The sequence below is a fragment of the Galeopterus variegatus genome, unplaced genomic scaffold (assembly GCF_000696425.1).
Source record: "Galeopterus variegatus unplaced genomic scaffold, G_variegatus-3.0.2 Scaffold2901, whole genome shotgun sequence".
NCBI classification, from domain to species: domain Eukaryota; kingdom Metazoa; phylum Chordata; class Mammalia; order Dermoptera; family Cynocephalidae; genus Galeopterus; species Galeopterus variegatus.
The window spans coordinates 56,923-69,853 of NW_007729012.1; the positions used below are offsets into that span (position 1 = coordinate 56,923).

The 12,931-nt window shown below is 50.0% G+C and overlaps 1 protein-coding gene across 1 annotated transcript in view; it reads left to right on the forward strand.

The window, feature by feature from the left end:
• The window catches only part of LOC103599286 (complement C1q-like protein 2), a 32,941-nt gene that overhangs the window by 8,663 nt on the left and 11,347 nt on the right, over positions 1-12,931 (forward strand). Inside the window, exon 2 of the mRNA XM_008583398.1 lies at positions 11,540-11,621. Coding sequence (XP_008581620.1) covers positions 11,540-11,621 — 82 coding nt within the window. The remainder of the gene's footprint in view (positions 1-11,539; positions 11,622-12,931) is intronic.

The following is a 12,931-nucleotide window of genomic DNA, read 5'->3' on the forward strand; positions in this document are numbered from 1 at the left end:
ATGGGAAGTATATATGATTATGGTTGTAACCTAAGACACTGGATTTTGGGGTAATTTGTTACACAGTGTTATGTCAAAAGAAAAAATTACAACAAATTTAGTTTAATGAATTTAGCTTTTATCTGTGATTCTAGAATAGGCAACATGTCAAACTGTAAAATAAATGTGTTCTGATCAGCTGAGCGGGGGAGGTTGGCTTTAGAAACAGAAAAGAGCTGAAGAAAGCAGAAACAACAAAAAGTGCTTGGTTGTTTCAGAGTTACTTTCCTTGTATAGGTTAAAGCAGAGGTGACTTACTAATTACGTAGGCCAAAACTGGCCTGTGTGGGGGTTTGGCTATTACCTCTCTCTCTCCTGACTTCTCCAAAGGTCAGATAAACAACTTAGATTTGACTTGGTGATGTGGAACTTTAGCATGAATGGCTACATTTTGGTTTTTTGGGGGCCTAGTGCAGGAGCTCAGTCCAAACCAATGCTCTTCTATAAATTTTATTTAACTATTAGAAAATTAATACAGTGGCATATCTGGAATATGAACCCAGGAAGTACAATTCTAGAGTCTGAGCTCTTGTTTACTTCACCAGTGGCTTATACACTCCATGGGGGTATGTGATAAAAACCCCTGGGAGACTGTATTAGACTTTTTATTTTTTCCATGCATTTTTTAAACTGAAAATAAGAAAGGAATTGTTTCATTCATATTTAGTGTACAGACTGACCAGGCATTCCTGGTCTGGGTGCTGAATAGCCACAGTGCCCCTTCCCAGGGGGCTCCCCAGTCCAGCAGGGAGAGTGAAAGCCTCACCTACTCACTTTCTAGCCTACACGAGCAGTCTACACTGTCCAGGTAGATGCGCTGGCAAATGACATGATCCAGATCTACCCAAACCTTTCAAACTAGATGCACATCTTACAAAGGTGCCTGCAAAGTCACCAGGGACTGATGATGATTCTAGTAAGGACAACACAGGTGAGCAAAAGAGAAGTGACAAAGCTGATGTTGTGCTCCCGGGAGGGGCTCTCTGTCAGACACTGGAAGGGGAAAAGAAGTGCTCACTTATCGCATCTGACGTGTTCAAACACTCTGCTCTACTGACGGTGATATTGTCAACATCTTTCAGTGAGAACACGAAAGCCTGTTATTGGCTACCATTAACAAATACAATTAAAACATTACCTTGAAAATATTTATTTCATCATTCATCATTATGAGTATATCTCCCTATTTTAATGCATGATTTTGTGTGTGCTTAATAATGTATATAATTTATTAGTGCTTTAGTTCATATGGAACAGTAGGACAACATGCATATCTTTGGAGGTACTGAGAAGGGTTTGCAATCACAAACCGGACACTCTTTCTCCCCAGAGAGAGGTGGGGAAGCCCTGGGCTGCCACATCCCAGAGAGAAGCTCTTCAAGGTGCAGAGGAGCAGCAGGGAAGTCTTCAGGCAGAGCTTCCCACCCAGTGCCACTGGGGATTCTGCCAGGCCCAGGGTGGGTAAGGTGTTGGTCCCCTCTGACCTTGGAGGAGGAGCCAGGAACCCCCAGCCCTCAGGCAGGTCACCTCTGGGTGAGAGCTGCCTTGCCCTTCGATCCTGGTGTGTGTCAGATGTGGAAGGGCAGGGCACACTGCTTGGGAGAATTGAGGACCTGGATGTGTGTGCTGGGTTTGGTTTACCCAGAGGTCCCAGGGTCCTTGGGCAGAACCATTTCCATGGTGTCAAGGGGCAGGAGCCACATGGAGGGCTTAGGGGACAGTAGGAGGTAAGGCCAGGAGTCCCTCCATAACACTTGATAAGTTCAGGACTCTAGAGGGGAGCGTCAGGCCAGGTAGCAGATCTGGGATGGGGGGGGTTTTTCATAACTATGGACAATGTTGCAAGGAACTGCTTTAACGAAAGTGGAGTCAGAAGAGATGAATCTAAGGTAGATTCTGCCACTTTGTAGTTATGTAACCCCCAGGCAAGTCACTTGATTTTCCTAGGTCTTATTTTATCTCTGTCTTTAAAAATAAGAAAAATAATACCAGCCCTAAATATCTACCCAGCATTATTTATGAGTAAGAAAAAAAATGTTTTTTTTGCGGGTATGGAATAAGAGTAAAATTTTACATTAGGAGACTACATGAATTAAGTACCAAATATAAATGAAATGTATGTAACTCATTTTGTAGCTGGAGTAGCATGCACTTACTAAAAAGAATGAGACTGAGCCGGGTGCTGGGTATGGAATAAGAGTAAAATTTTACATTAGGAGACTACATGAATTAAGTACCAAATATAAATGAAATGTATATAACTCATTTTGTAGCTGGAGTAGCATGCACTTACTAAAAAGAATGAGACTGAGCCGGGTGCACACACAGAATGACATGCATGGCCAGGTGCCTGGTGACCATGAGTGAGCGCCTTGGTTGCCAAAAAGCGTGTGCAGTACGATCTCCTTTTTGATAGTCATTGCACCAAACATTAATGCACTTTAAAGGATACACACCAAGTGATTAATGACAGTCTCCCCTAGGAATTGATAGTAAGGGGAGAAGTATTTAGGGGTGCTTTTTAACTTCATACTCTTGTGTCTTATATAGATGTATTAATTTGTGTTAATTTTGTAATATAATTTTTTGGAAGGAAAGATAAAACAGTGGTTTGTCTTTTTTCCAGAGTGTGAATATGAGGTGACATTGTACACAGGAGCCATTGGCATTAGACACACACATGTGTGGGGGGATGAACTCTGCTCCTACAGCAACACTGGCCTCTATGCTCCCCCATGCCTCTCATCTTCGTCCTTCTCCCTGGCACCTTCCCCTCCAGTCCCTTTCCCATTCCAGTCCTCCTCTTCTTGTAAATAACATGTGACAGAGATGACAGGGTGGAGGAGGAGGGCAAGTCTTAGACCCACTCCAGTGCTCTGCAAGTTCCCAGCTAGGGACAGGCTGGGAACTTTACAGATGCACATGCAAATTCCCCATTTCTGCCCTCCCCATCATGTGACCCTCCCTGGCCATCTCCTAGGTCACATCAGAGGTCCCTGGATGCCCTGCAGCGTGCCTGGCTCCAGCCTGTGCTGAATGTACTCCAGGGCCCCGGGCTCCCTGCAGCTGCCATAGAGCAGGGCAGGAGCACCATGGGCATGGCCAATGGGCCACCAAAGCCCTCAGGATTTGCTGCATGGTGCTGAGCTCAGAGTTGACAGATGGAGTCATGTGGGCAAACTAATTATATTTTTTGTTTTTTTCCGGACATTTGTGAGTCTGCAGGAGCTTAATTTATGTATTAATTACACCTCAGAGCCAAATGAAGGGGCTGGAGACCCTCAGACAGCCTTGCGTTTTATCAGGAGATGTTACACACGCGTTCGGCTTTGTAAGGAAACAGCCACTAATGCTTCCTTTTGAGGAGCTCGTTGGGCCTGGGAAAGCAGAACTCTCCAGACAGTGCAGGTGGGTGGCCAAGGTGGAGCAATGGGGCAGACTTCTGGCCCATCAGGTCGACCCTGCTCACCTCCCCGACCCATTGCTGCAGTCCTCCAAGCCCTGGCTCCCTCTGCTGCTGTGTGGGATTCCTTCCTGCTTGGCTGTGTGGTGGCTGTTTTGCACTCAACTGCTGTCTCCCTGTTGAGGGCCAGCAGTGAGGCCATGGACACATTTGCATGGGCTTCCAGGTGGGGATCACTCTCAGCTGGGTCCCCTACCAGAGTACCGTACATGTGAGGATGGGCCTCACGTGGGCAGGTGAAAGGAGGGAAAGCTGGGCTTTGGCTCTTGAGTCTGGACTTCCCAGAGTCTGGTAATCTTGATCTGGGACTCAGCCAGTACCCAGAAGGCTGGGCTCAGCCAGGTAGAGCCCTTGCAAGGGCCAGGACATTGGCAGGAAGAAAGCCAGTTTTTTGTAAGCCAGGCCGTGGGGCCTAGGGCTCCTTAATTCCCCTCTTCTTGTCCCCCAGTTCTTCATAAGGTCTTGAATGCAGATCCTAGAGTTGCTGTCCTATGTTATGGGGGTGGGGATTTGGAGAAAGGGTCCCGAGTCTGGTCTTTGGCCAGTTTTTGTGGGGGAAGCAGCACCCAAATCCTCATGGTAGGCTCTGTTGATATCAAAGTGATCACCAGAGGAAAGGACGGAGGTAAGACCTTGGGTGGGGCAGCACCTTCCTGCCACCGAACCGCCTGCAGGGCCAGCCTTGAGAGTCTACTCTGGAGGAAGGGCTTCTTTAAAAGGGCTCAAGAAAAACCCCAATGCTCTCTAGTGCCTGCAGCTGACAGACAGGTGCCCAGGCAGTGGCAGGCCCTGAACGCTGAGCTAAAGTGCCCAGCTGGTACACCTGTCATTGGGCGATGGTGGGCCTGCCATCCACACCCACCTCTTGTCCCTTCCTACTGCTCTGGCTCTTTCAAAGTCAGGGTTCACTGCAGGGCAGGCCCACTTTGCACAGCAGGTGTAGGCTTGTAGAAGTTCTCACACTGACAAGTGACTCTAAATGGTGAGGTCAGGAGGGGTTTTGATACTCGTGGGCACCTTATGACGGGGAAGGAACATGTTTGGGGCATGTCCACTTGAATGTGATCTCTCTGGGGGCAGGATTTTTTCTCTGCTCTATTCACTGTATTCCAAGAACCTACAAAAACTCCAGGCACAGAGCAGGTGGTCATTAAATGAGCACGTAGGAGGTGGCGTTAGGAAAGTTGGCTGTGGCTGCTCCCAAATCATCTTTTGGGCATAACTGATGAGTAGGTGACCTATGAGTCTCAGACAGTATCACGCCTGCCCAAAGTCATACAGCTAACTAGAGGCCAAGCTGTGTTATTCAGGCCCAGGGCCACCACATTCATGACTGCAGCTTCTAACCAGCTGAGCTAATTGACAAGCTAATCTGCTTTGCCCCATGCTGTGGGGGATGCTCAGGTTTCTATGTGCACTGAGACAACATGATACATGGAAATCCTTATTAGTGGGATTCCATCCTTAGTGAACTTTTGGTTCTTGCACTGAGTGGTGGGGCAGGAGAAGCCAGGGGTTGTGCTGTGATGAGGGACTGACCACCCATGTGGGCACTGGAGGGCTCAGGGCTGGTGAGAGGCTCCGCTTCCTGGAGTTGCCCATCTCATGTTCCCCCTGGAGAGGGGCTGGGGGCTTGTGGATTTCGTTCCTGCCACTCCACACTCCGTGCCTACCACCAGCTGCACCACCAGCTGGTCTGTGCAGGAAGCGTGTGGAAACAGGCTAGAGCACTCACACGGCACAGCGTGGCCCTGCTGTGTTTGCCCAGTCCTCAGCCCGCCTTCATCCACCCCAGCTGTGGGAGGAAAGCTATTGCCAGCGCCAGGCACAGGCTCCTGCTACTGCAATCAGGTGTCTGATCAGTCTCTGCCTGGGGCAGGGGAAGGCACTGGCTGTCAGCCCCTCTTCCCGGGCCTGGAGACAGCGGTCCTGACACCCTTTCCCCAAGGGTTCAGCACTTGCAGGCATCTGGCTTCTCCTGCTTCCTCCCTGGAGACTCACGCCCCAATGCCAGCCTTCTCCACATGGGATGAAGGGAGCCTGCGTGTCTTTCTGGGGAGGTGGCCAGTACGTTTGACAGATAGCACTCCGGATTGAGGCTGTCCAAATGCATTTGTCTCATCCCCTCGCATCCAACCAGCCTGGAGACAAGACTAACCCTTCCTGACAGAATCAGTTCAGCCCTGTCCTCTGAGCAGGGCCCAGGGTGAGCAGGGAGCTGGCTGGGGCCAGCTGGGCTCTCTGGCCATTGCAGCCAGGGGCCTTCTGGCTGGGAGAGAATACACGGGGAGCCCTGGTGGGCCCAGCAGACAGGGTGCAGCCAGTGGACAGAGCTGGGGCTGGGAGAGGCAGAGAGCAGTCCCTGCCTCCATGGCTTCTCCCAGCCCCAAGGCAAAAATAGGGAGGGAAGCAGGGAAAGGCTGATGTATTATCTTCCACCCCCATCTCTCTCCCTATTCTGAGGCCCAGCTCTCATGAAAAGCCCACGTTTTTGGGAATTAGACTAGACTGGGTTTGAATCTTGGGGGCATATGGTAGAGGGGAGGGGGGTCATCTGTGCCCCTTTGAGAGCATGGTTTGGGATCTCCACTGCAAATATGCCTTGCCCATTCCTTGGGCAGATCATTGTCCCCTTTGCATTTGACCGACACCTCGTAGTGTCCTGCCACCAGTACCTGAAAGGCCATCACTTGAGGCCCACTCCTTGTTTAAGCTTCGCCCTCTCTGGCATCTTTAAGAAATTGCAAATTCACAATGCTTATAAAAGCTCATCTTTTCTTGAAAGGGCAGAAGGAGGGACCCCAGACTGTGGATGTCACTTGGGAGTGATGGGGGTGTGAATGGGGTCTGGGATGGGAGTAGGGAGCGGGTCTGTGCTGCTGAGGAGAAGGCTGTTCAAAACGGGCAGCAGGCGTGTGCCACTGTCGACCTGTCTCTATGTCTCTTCCCTAAAGTGTGGGCAGCAGATGAAGGACTCTGGAAGCACCCACTGCTGGGTCTTTTGGGATGTCAGGGGGCAGGGCCAGGCAGCTGTAATAGGAAGAGAGTCCCAGGCAGGGGATGGGGCCAGCTGTTTCTCCTGCCCCCAACCCTATATTGGCAAGGGGGCAAAAAGACTAGGGACCTGGGTGAGGGCTGGAGCTCTGCTTCCAGAGTCAGAAGGAGGGGAGCCCTGCTGGGGGTGCTCAGAGAGCCTGTGGCACTGCTGAGGGCTTAAAGAGAGGCAGGTGGAATCCAGGGAGGGACCCACCATACTCTTGGGAGCATCAGAGGACAGAAGGGATGCAAATTCCTAGCCTTTTAAGCATTGTAAGTTTAATGTTCTCTTCACCACCACCCACAAAATAGCAGGCACTTTCTGGGTACTTACCACAGTGCTATGGGTTAAATATGTCCCCAAAAGTTCACATACTGGAAACTTGATCCCCTTGTAAGTGTTAAGAGGGTGGGAAATCTTATAATATTTGAAAGGTAGGGCCTTTGAGAGGTGATTGGATCATGAGGACTGTATGCCTGTGAATGGATTCATCCATTCATGGTGTAATGGGTTGAGTGTTTAATGGATTGTCATGGATGTGGAGTGGACAGGTGGCTTTATAAAAGGAGCACATGAAGAGCTCTGGCCATTCTCACTGTGAAACACTCTGCATTGCCACGGGACTCTGTACAGAGTTCCCACCAAGCAGAGGGCCGTCACAAATGTGTTTCCTGGACCTTGGACTTCCAGCCTCCAAAACGGTAAGAAATAAATTTTGTTTTCTTGTAAGTTACCCAGTTTCAGGTATGCTGTTATAAGTGATGGAAAACAGGCATGAATGTACACGCGTGATCTCACACGTCCTCCCATCCTGCGAGTGACAGAGCTGGGGCAAGAGCACAAGTGTGAGTAGCTCACGTGGGAGGTGAGGCCAGGAGACACTAGGAGGGGAGTGAGGCAGGGCAGGGACAGGTGTGCAGCGTGTGTCTTAGAGCGTCAGTCTTTAAGGACAAGAACACTGGAGTATTTACACACCAACTCCATGGTCACTGGTGAAGGACTGCTCCAGTGATCCACGGATTCCAGGGCTCTTCCAGCCTCCAATGCAAGGGAGAAGAGAGCAGAGCAGGTTCTGGCAGCCAGCAGCTCTTCCTGCACTGCAGGTGCAGAGGTGCAGGTGGCGGCAGTTCGAAGGAGGTGCACACGAGATGCTCTGGGCACGTGATATCTGCCACAGTGCTGTTAGTACCATTGTCCAGATGATAAAACAGAGGCTCACAGAAATCTCTTGTCCAAGGCCCCCTGGTTGGTGCTAGCTCTGCTGGGACGTGCCACTGAAGCTCATGCACTTTCTACTCTAAACCCAGCACATTTTATTCTACTTCTACGGTGGTGTGCTCCCAGGCGCAGGGACTCTACGCCCCCTCCTTCAGCCAATGCCTAGCTTGTGTCAGGCATGAGGTTGGTACCCAGCAAGTGGCAAATAGAAAGATTATTTAGGGCCCCTAATATCAGATTGCAGACAGATAGGCCTCATTAGTGCCATTGATGTAGACCTGGGAAAAAGTGAGAATCAAATTCTCTTTTAAGTGAAAGCCCACTGTTCAAGGCTGGGGCTGGAGCTTCTTTCATAAGATGAGGAGTGTCTTCTGTCTGTGTTATGGGCTCAATTGTGTCCCCCTCCCCAGCTATACGTTGAAGTCTTAGCCTCCAGTACATCAGAATGTGACCTTCAAATAGATAATTAAGATAAAATTAGGTCATATGGGTGGGCCCGAACCCACCATGATTGGTGTCTTTATAAGAAGAGAAGATTAAGACACAGACAACACACAGAGGACGATTATGTGAAGACACAGGGAGAAGGTGGCCACCTGCAAGCTAAGGAGAGAGGCCTTGGAAGAAACGACACCTTGATCTAAGACTTCTGGCTTCCACAACTGTGAGAAAATGAATTTCTGTTGTTTAAGCCCCCCAGTCTGCGGTCTTTGTTACGGCAGCACTAGCAGACTAGTACAATCTGTTGTACTGAACCAGAGTTAACACAGAATGTTTGGGCTTGAAGACCATCTCTCCTGCCCTCCTATTCTACAGAGGAAGCACAGGATCCAGGGATGAACACAATGTCTTCAGTGCATGGGGACTTAGGACCAGAGTGGAAACTCAGGTTTTCGTGACCTAGGTGTGCCTACAGCAAGAACGCCTGCAGAGTCACCTTTTGGCTGATGCCTCCTGACCCCCATTCAGTGCCCTTTGTTCTGCCCGTGAGGAGGAGGCTGGGGTCACGTTCATATTGTGGACTGTGAGCTGGGGAAGTGCAGCATAAAGAGCTGCTGGAGGCACTGCCCCTACGACCTGGAGGAGCTGAGGGGGAGGGTGGTCTAGCCTCATCACAGGCAGACTGAGTGACTCCCTTTCAGGCCTCAGTCTTATGATCTGTCAAATGGAGGTCATGATATCTATGATCACAGGCATGGTGGCATTGCTCCCTCCCTGCCTGCCAGCGGTCTGTGGGGATGACTACGATGACTGTTGCAACTTGCTTCTGAACATCCAGATCTCTATGTAACTCAGCAAAAAGCCTGTGAAAGTTGTGTGTAGAACTGGGTTCAAATACCACTTGTGTTGTTTAACTGCTGTGTGACCTCGGGTAAGTTGGTTAACCTCTCGGAGCTTCAGTTTCCTCAACTACAAAATGAGGCTAACCTCATATATCTGGAAGGGTAGTTACGGGACTTATATAAGAAAACTCAGGTGACGTGGCTGGCATCCCCAAAGGGCTGTACACATGCCTCGTAGCCTCCTTGCCTGCCCGCTTTGCACTTTTGAATTCTGTTATGATTTTGCAGGAAGGCGTGGAATTTAAACTCTCTGATCTATCCCCCTCTAGGTGGTAACGCTGTTGGGGTGGAGCAGCAATAAGCCTGTGCTTGGTGTGGGCGGCGGTTCCCTGCCCCGTCCCCTCTGGTCCCTGGAGCCCTTTTGTTACTGGTGAGCTGGGTTTCTTTCTGTCTGAAGGCCACTTTATGAGTCACATAAACCAGGACATGGCAGGGGTCCTTTAGAACAAAAATTTTCACTGTGTCTAGAAGATCTGACTCCAGTTTCCCAATTAATGAGGGCCCAGATCGACCCAGGATAGGACAGAGGCTTGTTCCCATTTTCAGCATTGTAGACAGATTCTCTCATGCCCTTCCTCATTCCTATTTTATTTCTACCAACGGGAAATAATCTCCTCCTCTCCCTGCCTTCCTATATTTTACCAGCCTGTGGTGTTCATGATCCCTTGTCTTTAACGTCCTCATGCCTTTGTATGTGGTTTTCAGGGCCTGGAAACCCCTTCCTTTCTTTATCCTCTGGATTATAAAATCCAGATCTGATGGCCGCTTTTCCCTGGGAACCCTTCCTTGGTCTTTCCAGAGAGAACCAAGCACTCCTGCTGCTGTGGCCTAACCTACATGAACCTGGATAAATAAAAAAAAAAAAAGCACAGTTTCAGAGGAGAGAATGAAAGGAAAAAAAAACAGATGGCAAAGAGAAGAGACAAAAGTAAGTTGATTGAAAACACAGAGATAGGTACGAGAGGATTAGACAGGAATAACCTCCCGCTGCCACCAGGGGGCATGCTACCCAGGAAGTGTCAAGGGGCTGCCCAACATGGAGCCTCTTTCCAGTTTGCATCCCAGGCAGGAAGTGACACTTGCCTCAGTGTGCGCAGAACACTGGACCACATGGACGGCTGGCAAAAGTCTGTAGGCACTGTCCTCAGGCAGAGGGACAGGGGCTGTGGCCCCGCCAGTGTCTGCAGCCCTGCCAGTGTCTGCAGTAGTCACAGAGCAACTGGTAGAGACTCGGGGCTCCCACAGGAACTCATCCGGATTTCTCAGCAGAGAGAGAAGTCAGTCATGCTTAACACACACTTTTGCTTCTTCTTGAAGTCCCCAGCTAAGGCCCTAATAGGGAAAAGTCTACCTGGCCATTATACCAAGATTCTGGTCCAGAGTGGGCCAAAACAGCTCAGCAGACCCCTCCCCAAATTCCCTCCTAAAGAGGCTCTCAGCTCTCTGGGTGACCACCGCTCCCAATGTGTATTTCTGAGGGTCTCTGGTCCCCCTTCTTGTCTGTCACCCCGACCAGGTCGGGGCCCCTCAAGGGCTCAGACCACATTTTGTTCAGCCTGTCATCCTGGGTGAGGCCTGGCCCAAGTGAGTGTCCTGGAAGTGCTGCCTGAGGCCCTAGAGCTCACCACATTTTCGGTGCACACGGTGTTCTCTGTACGTGTCTTGTATCCATGTGCTTCTGTTTCTTTTCTTCTCCACCAGAAGACCATGTCTGTCTACTGTGGGCACATGGGAGGGGCGCAGATGTCCCACACAAGGGTGGTGAGGGGCAGAGCCCTGGGCAAGGCTCCAGATAAGAGTGGGAGCAGGCCTCACTGAACACTGGGGAAGTTAAATGAGGGGCCCACACTTACCCCCTACTCACTATCCCCTTCTCCCCACGTGAGACTCTTCAGGACTCACTGCCCTCTCCTTGGGCGCTGTCATGGTCAGTCTTCTGTGTTGACTTGGCTAGGCTACAATCCCCAGTCATTCAAACACTCATCTACAGTCATCTAGGAGTTGCTGTGAAGGTATCTTGTAGATGTGATGAATATCTACAATCAGTTGACCTTAAATAAAGGAGATAGTCCGGATGGGCCTGAATCAATCAGTTGAAAGGCTTTAAGAGAAGAGCTGAGGCTTCCTTGAGAAGAAATTCCATCTGTGGACAGCAGCTTTGGCCAGGGAGTTCAGTCTGCCTCTCCTGACAGCCTGCCCTGTGGATTTCAGACCTACCTAGCCAGCCCTGACAGTCATGTAAGCTGATTCCCTGCAACAAATCTCTTAATGTGTATCTGCTACCGGTTCTGTTGCTCTGGTGGAATTCTTTTTTTTTTTTTTTTTTTTTGTAGCCGGTACAGGGATCCGAACCCTTGACCTTGGTATTATAACACTGTGTTGGTTAACCAACTGGGCTAACCAGTCAGCCCTTCTCTGGTGAAATTCTGTCTGATGCAGATGTGCTGGGGAAGCTCCCTGTGCCTGGGAAGCGGAAGAGGAATCAGGATGACGAAGTGGTTTTCACGCATGGGCACTCACTGTAAGGCAGACAGTGTCCTCAGAACTTTGTCGCATTCAACCCTGTGAACATCACATGTCATAGGGACTATTATCTCCATTTTATAGATGAGGCAACTGAAGCGCAGGGAGTTAAGTTATGTGCCCGAGGTCATATAGCATGCTATAGGCCTGGATCAGAAGCTCCCGGCTCCAGGGCTCAAATTCTGAACCTTCTTTGTGTCAGCAACCCCTTTGGCAGCCTGGTGAAGCCATGGACCCTTCTTCTGAATGATTCTTTCATATGCATTTAAAAAAAATGCACAAGGTTACAAAGGAAACCACTTTTTTGTTGTTTTTTGTCCTTTTTGTGACCGACCGCACCGCGCTCAGCCAGTGAGCGCATCCCGCTGGCCATCCCTATATAGGATCCGAACCCGCAGCGGGAGCGCCACTGCGCTCACAGCGCCGCACTCTCCCGAGTGCGCCACGGGCTTGGCCCAAGGAAACCACTTTTTAAAAATGATTATCAAAATATTTTAAAGCGGGCCGAGCCCGTGGCGCACTCGGGAGAGTGCGGCGCTGGGAGCGCAGCAGTGCTCCCGCCGCAGGTTCGGATCCTATATAGGGATGGCCGGTGCGCTCCCTGGCTGAGCGCGGTGCAGCCAGTCTCAAAAAAAAAAAAAAAATTTTAAAGCACAGATTTAGTACATGGTAACCCATGTGCTTTTTAATTACTGTTTTCCATTAACCAGACTATCGAGGGTCTACATGTCACATGACTGCATGTCATGTATCTGTAATTACCATACTGGGCTATGAAAATATCTGTGATTCTTCTTGGTGACAAAGTCACAAATATTGCTAACACTACATGTGATTCCTTGCTTGACTTCCTAATGTTAGTGATAATAAAGATGTACTTCTTCCCCATCCAAGTTCACAGACCCCTGAATGATCCCTGATCTAGGGCGGACTTCAGCCCCCACCCCTACCCCCTGCTTGTGGAGCTTCTCTCGTCTTCTCACAGAGAAGTCCCTCCCTCAATGAATCTGGCAGGATCATGTGCTCCTTCCAAGTGCTTTACCATACAACAAAATACTAAATATGGTTAGAGTCTGGAGCAAGCCCTGCTGATGTTGTCAACGCTGCACTTTTAGCCTTGTGCTCAATTTCTTTCTCTTCTGACTGTTGGAGAGGGGTAGTGGTTGCCTCATTACTGCCGTTTCATGAGGGTGTGTGTGTGTGTGTGTGTGTGTGTATGGCAAAGTAGGTGCACAGGGGCCGGCCCGGTGGCGCACTGCTACAGTGCACCGCTTGGGAAGTGCGGCGGCGCTCCCGCCCGAGGGTTCG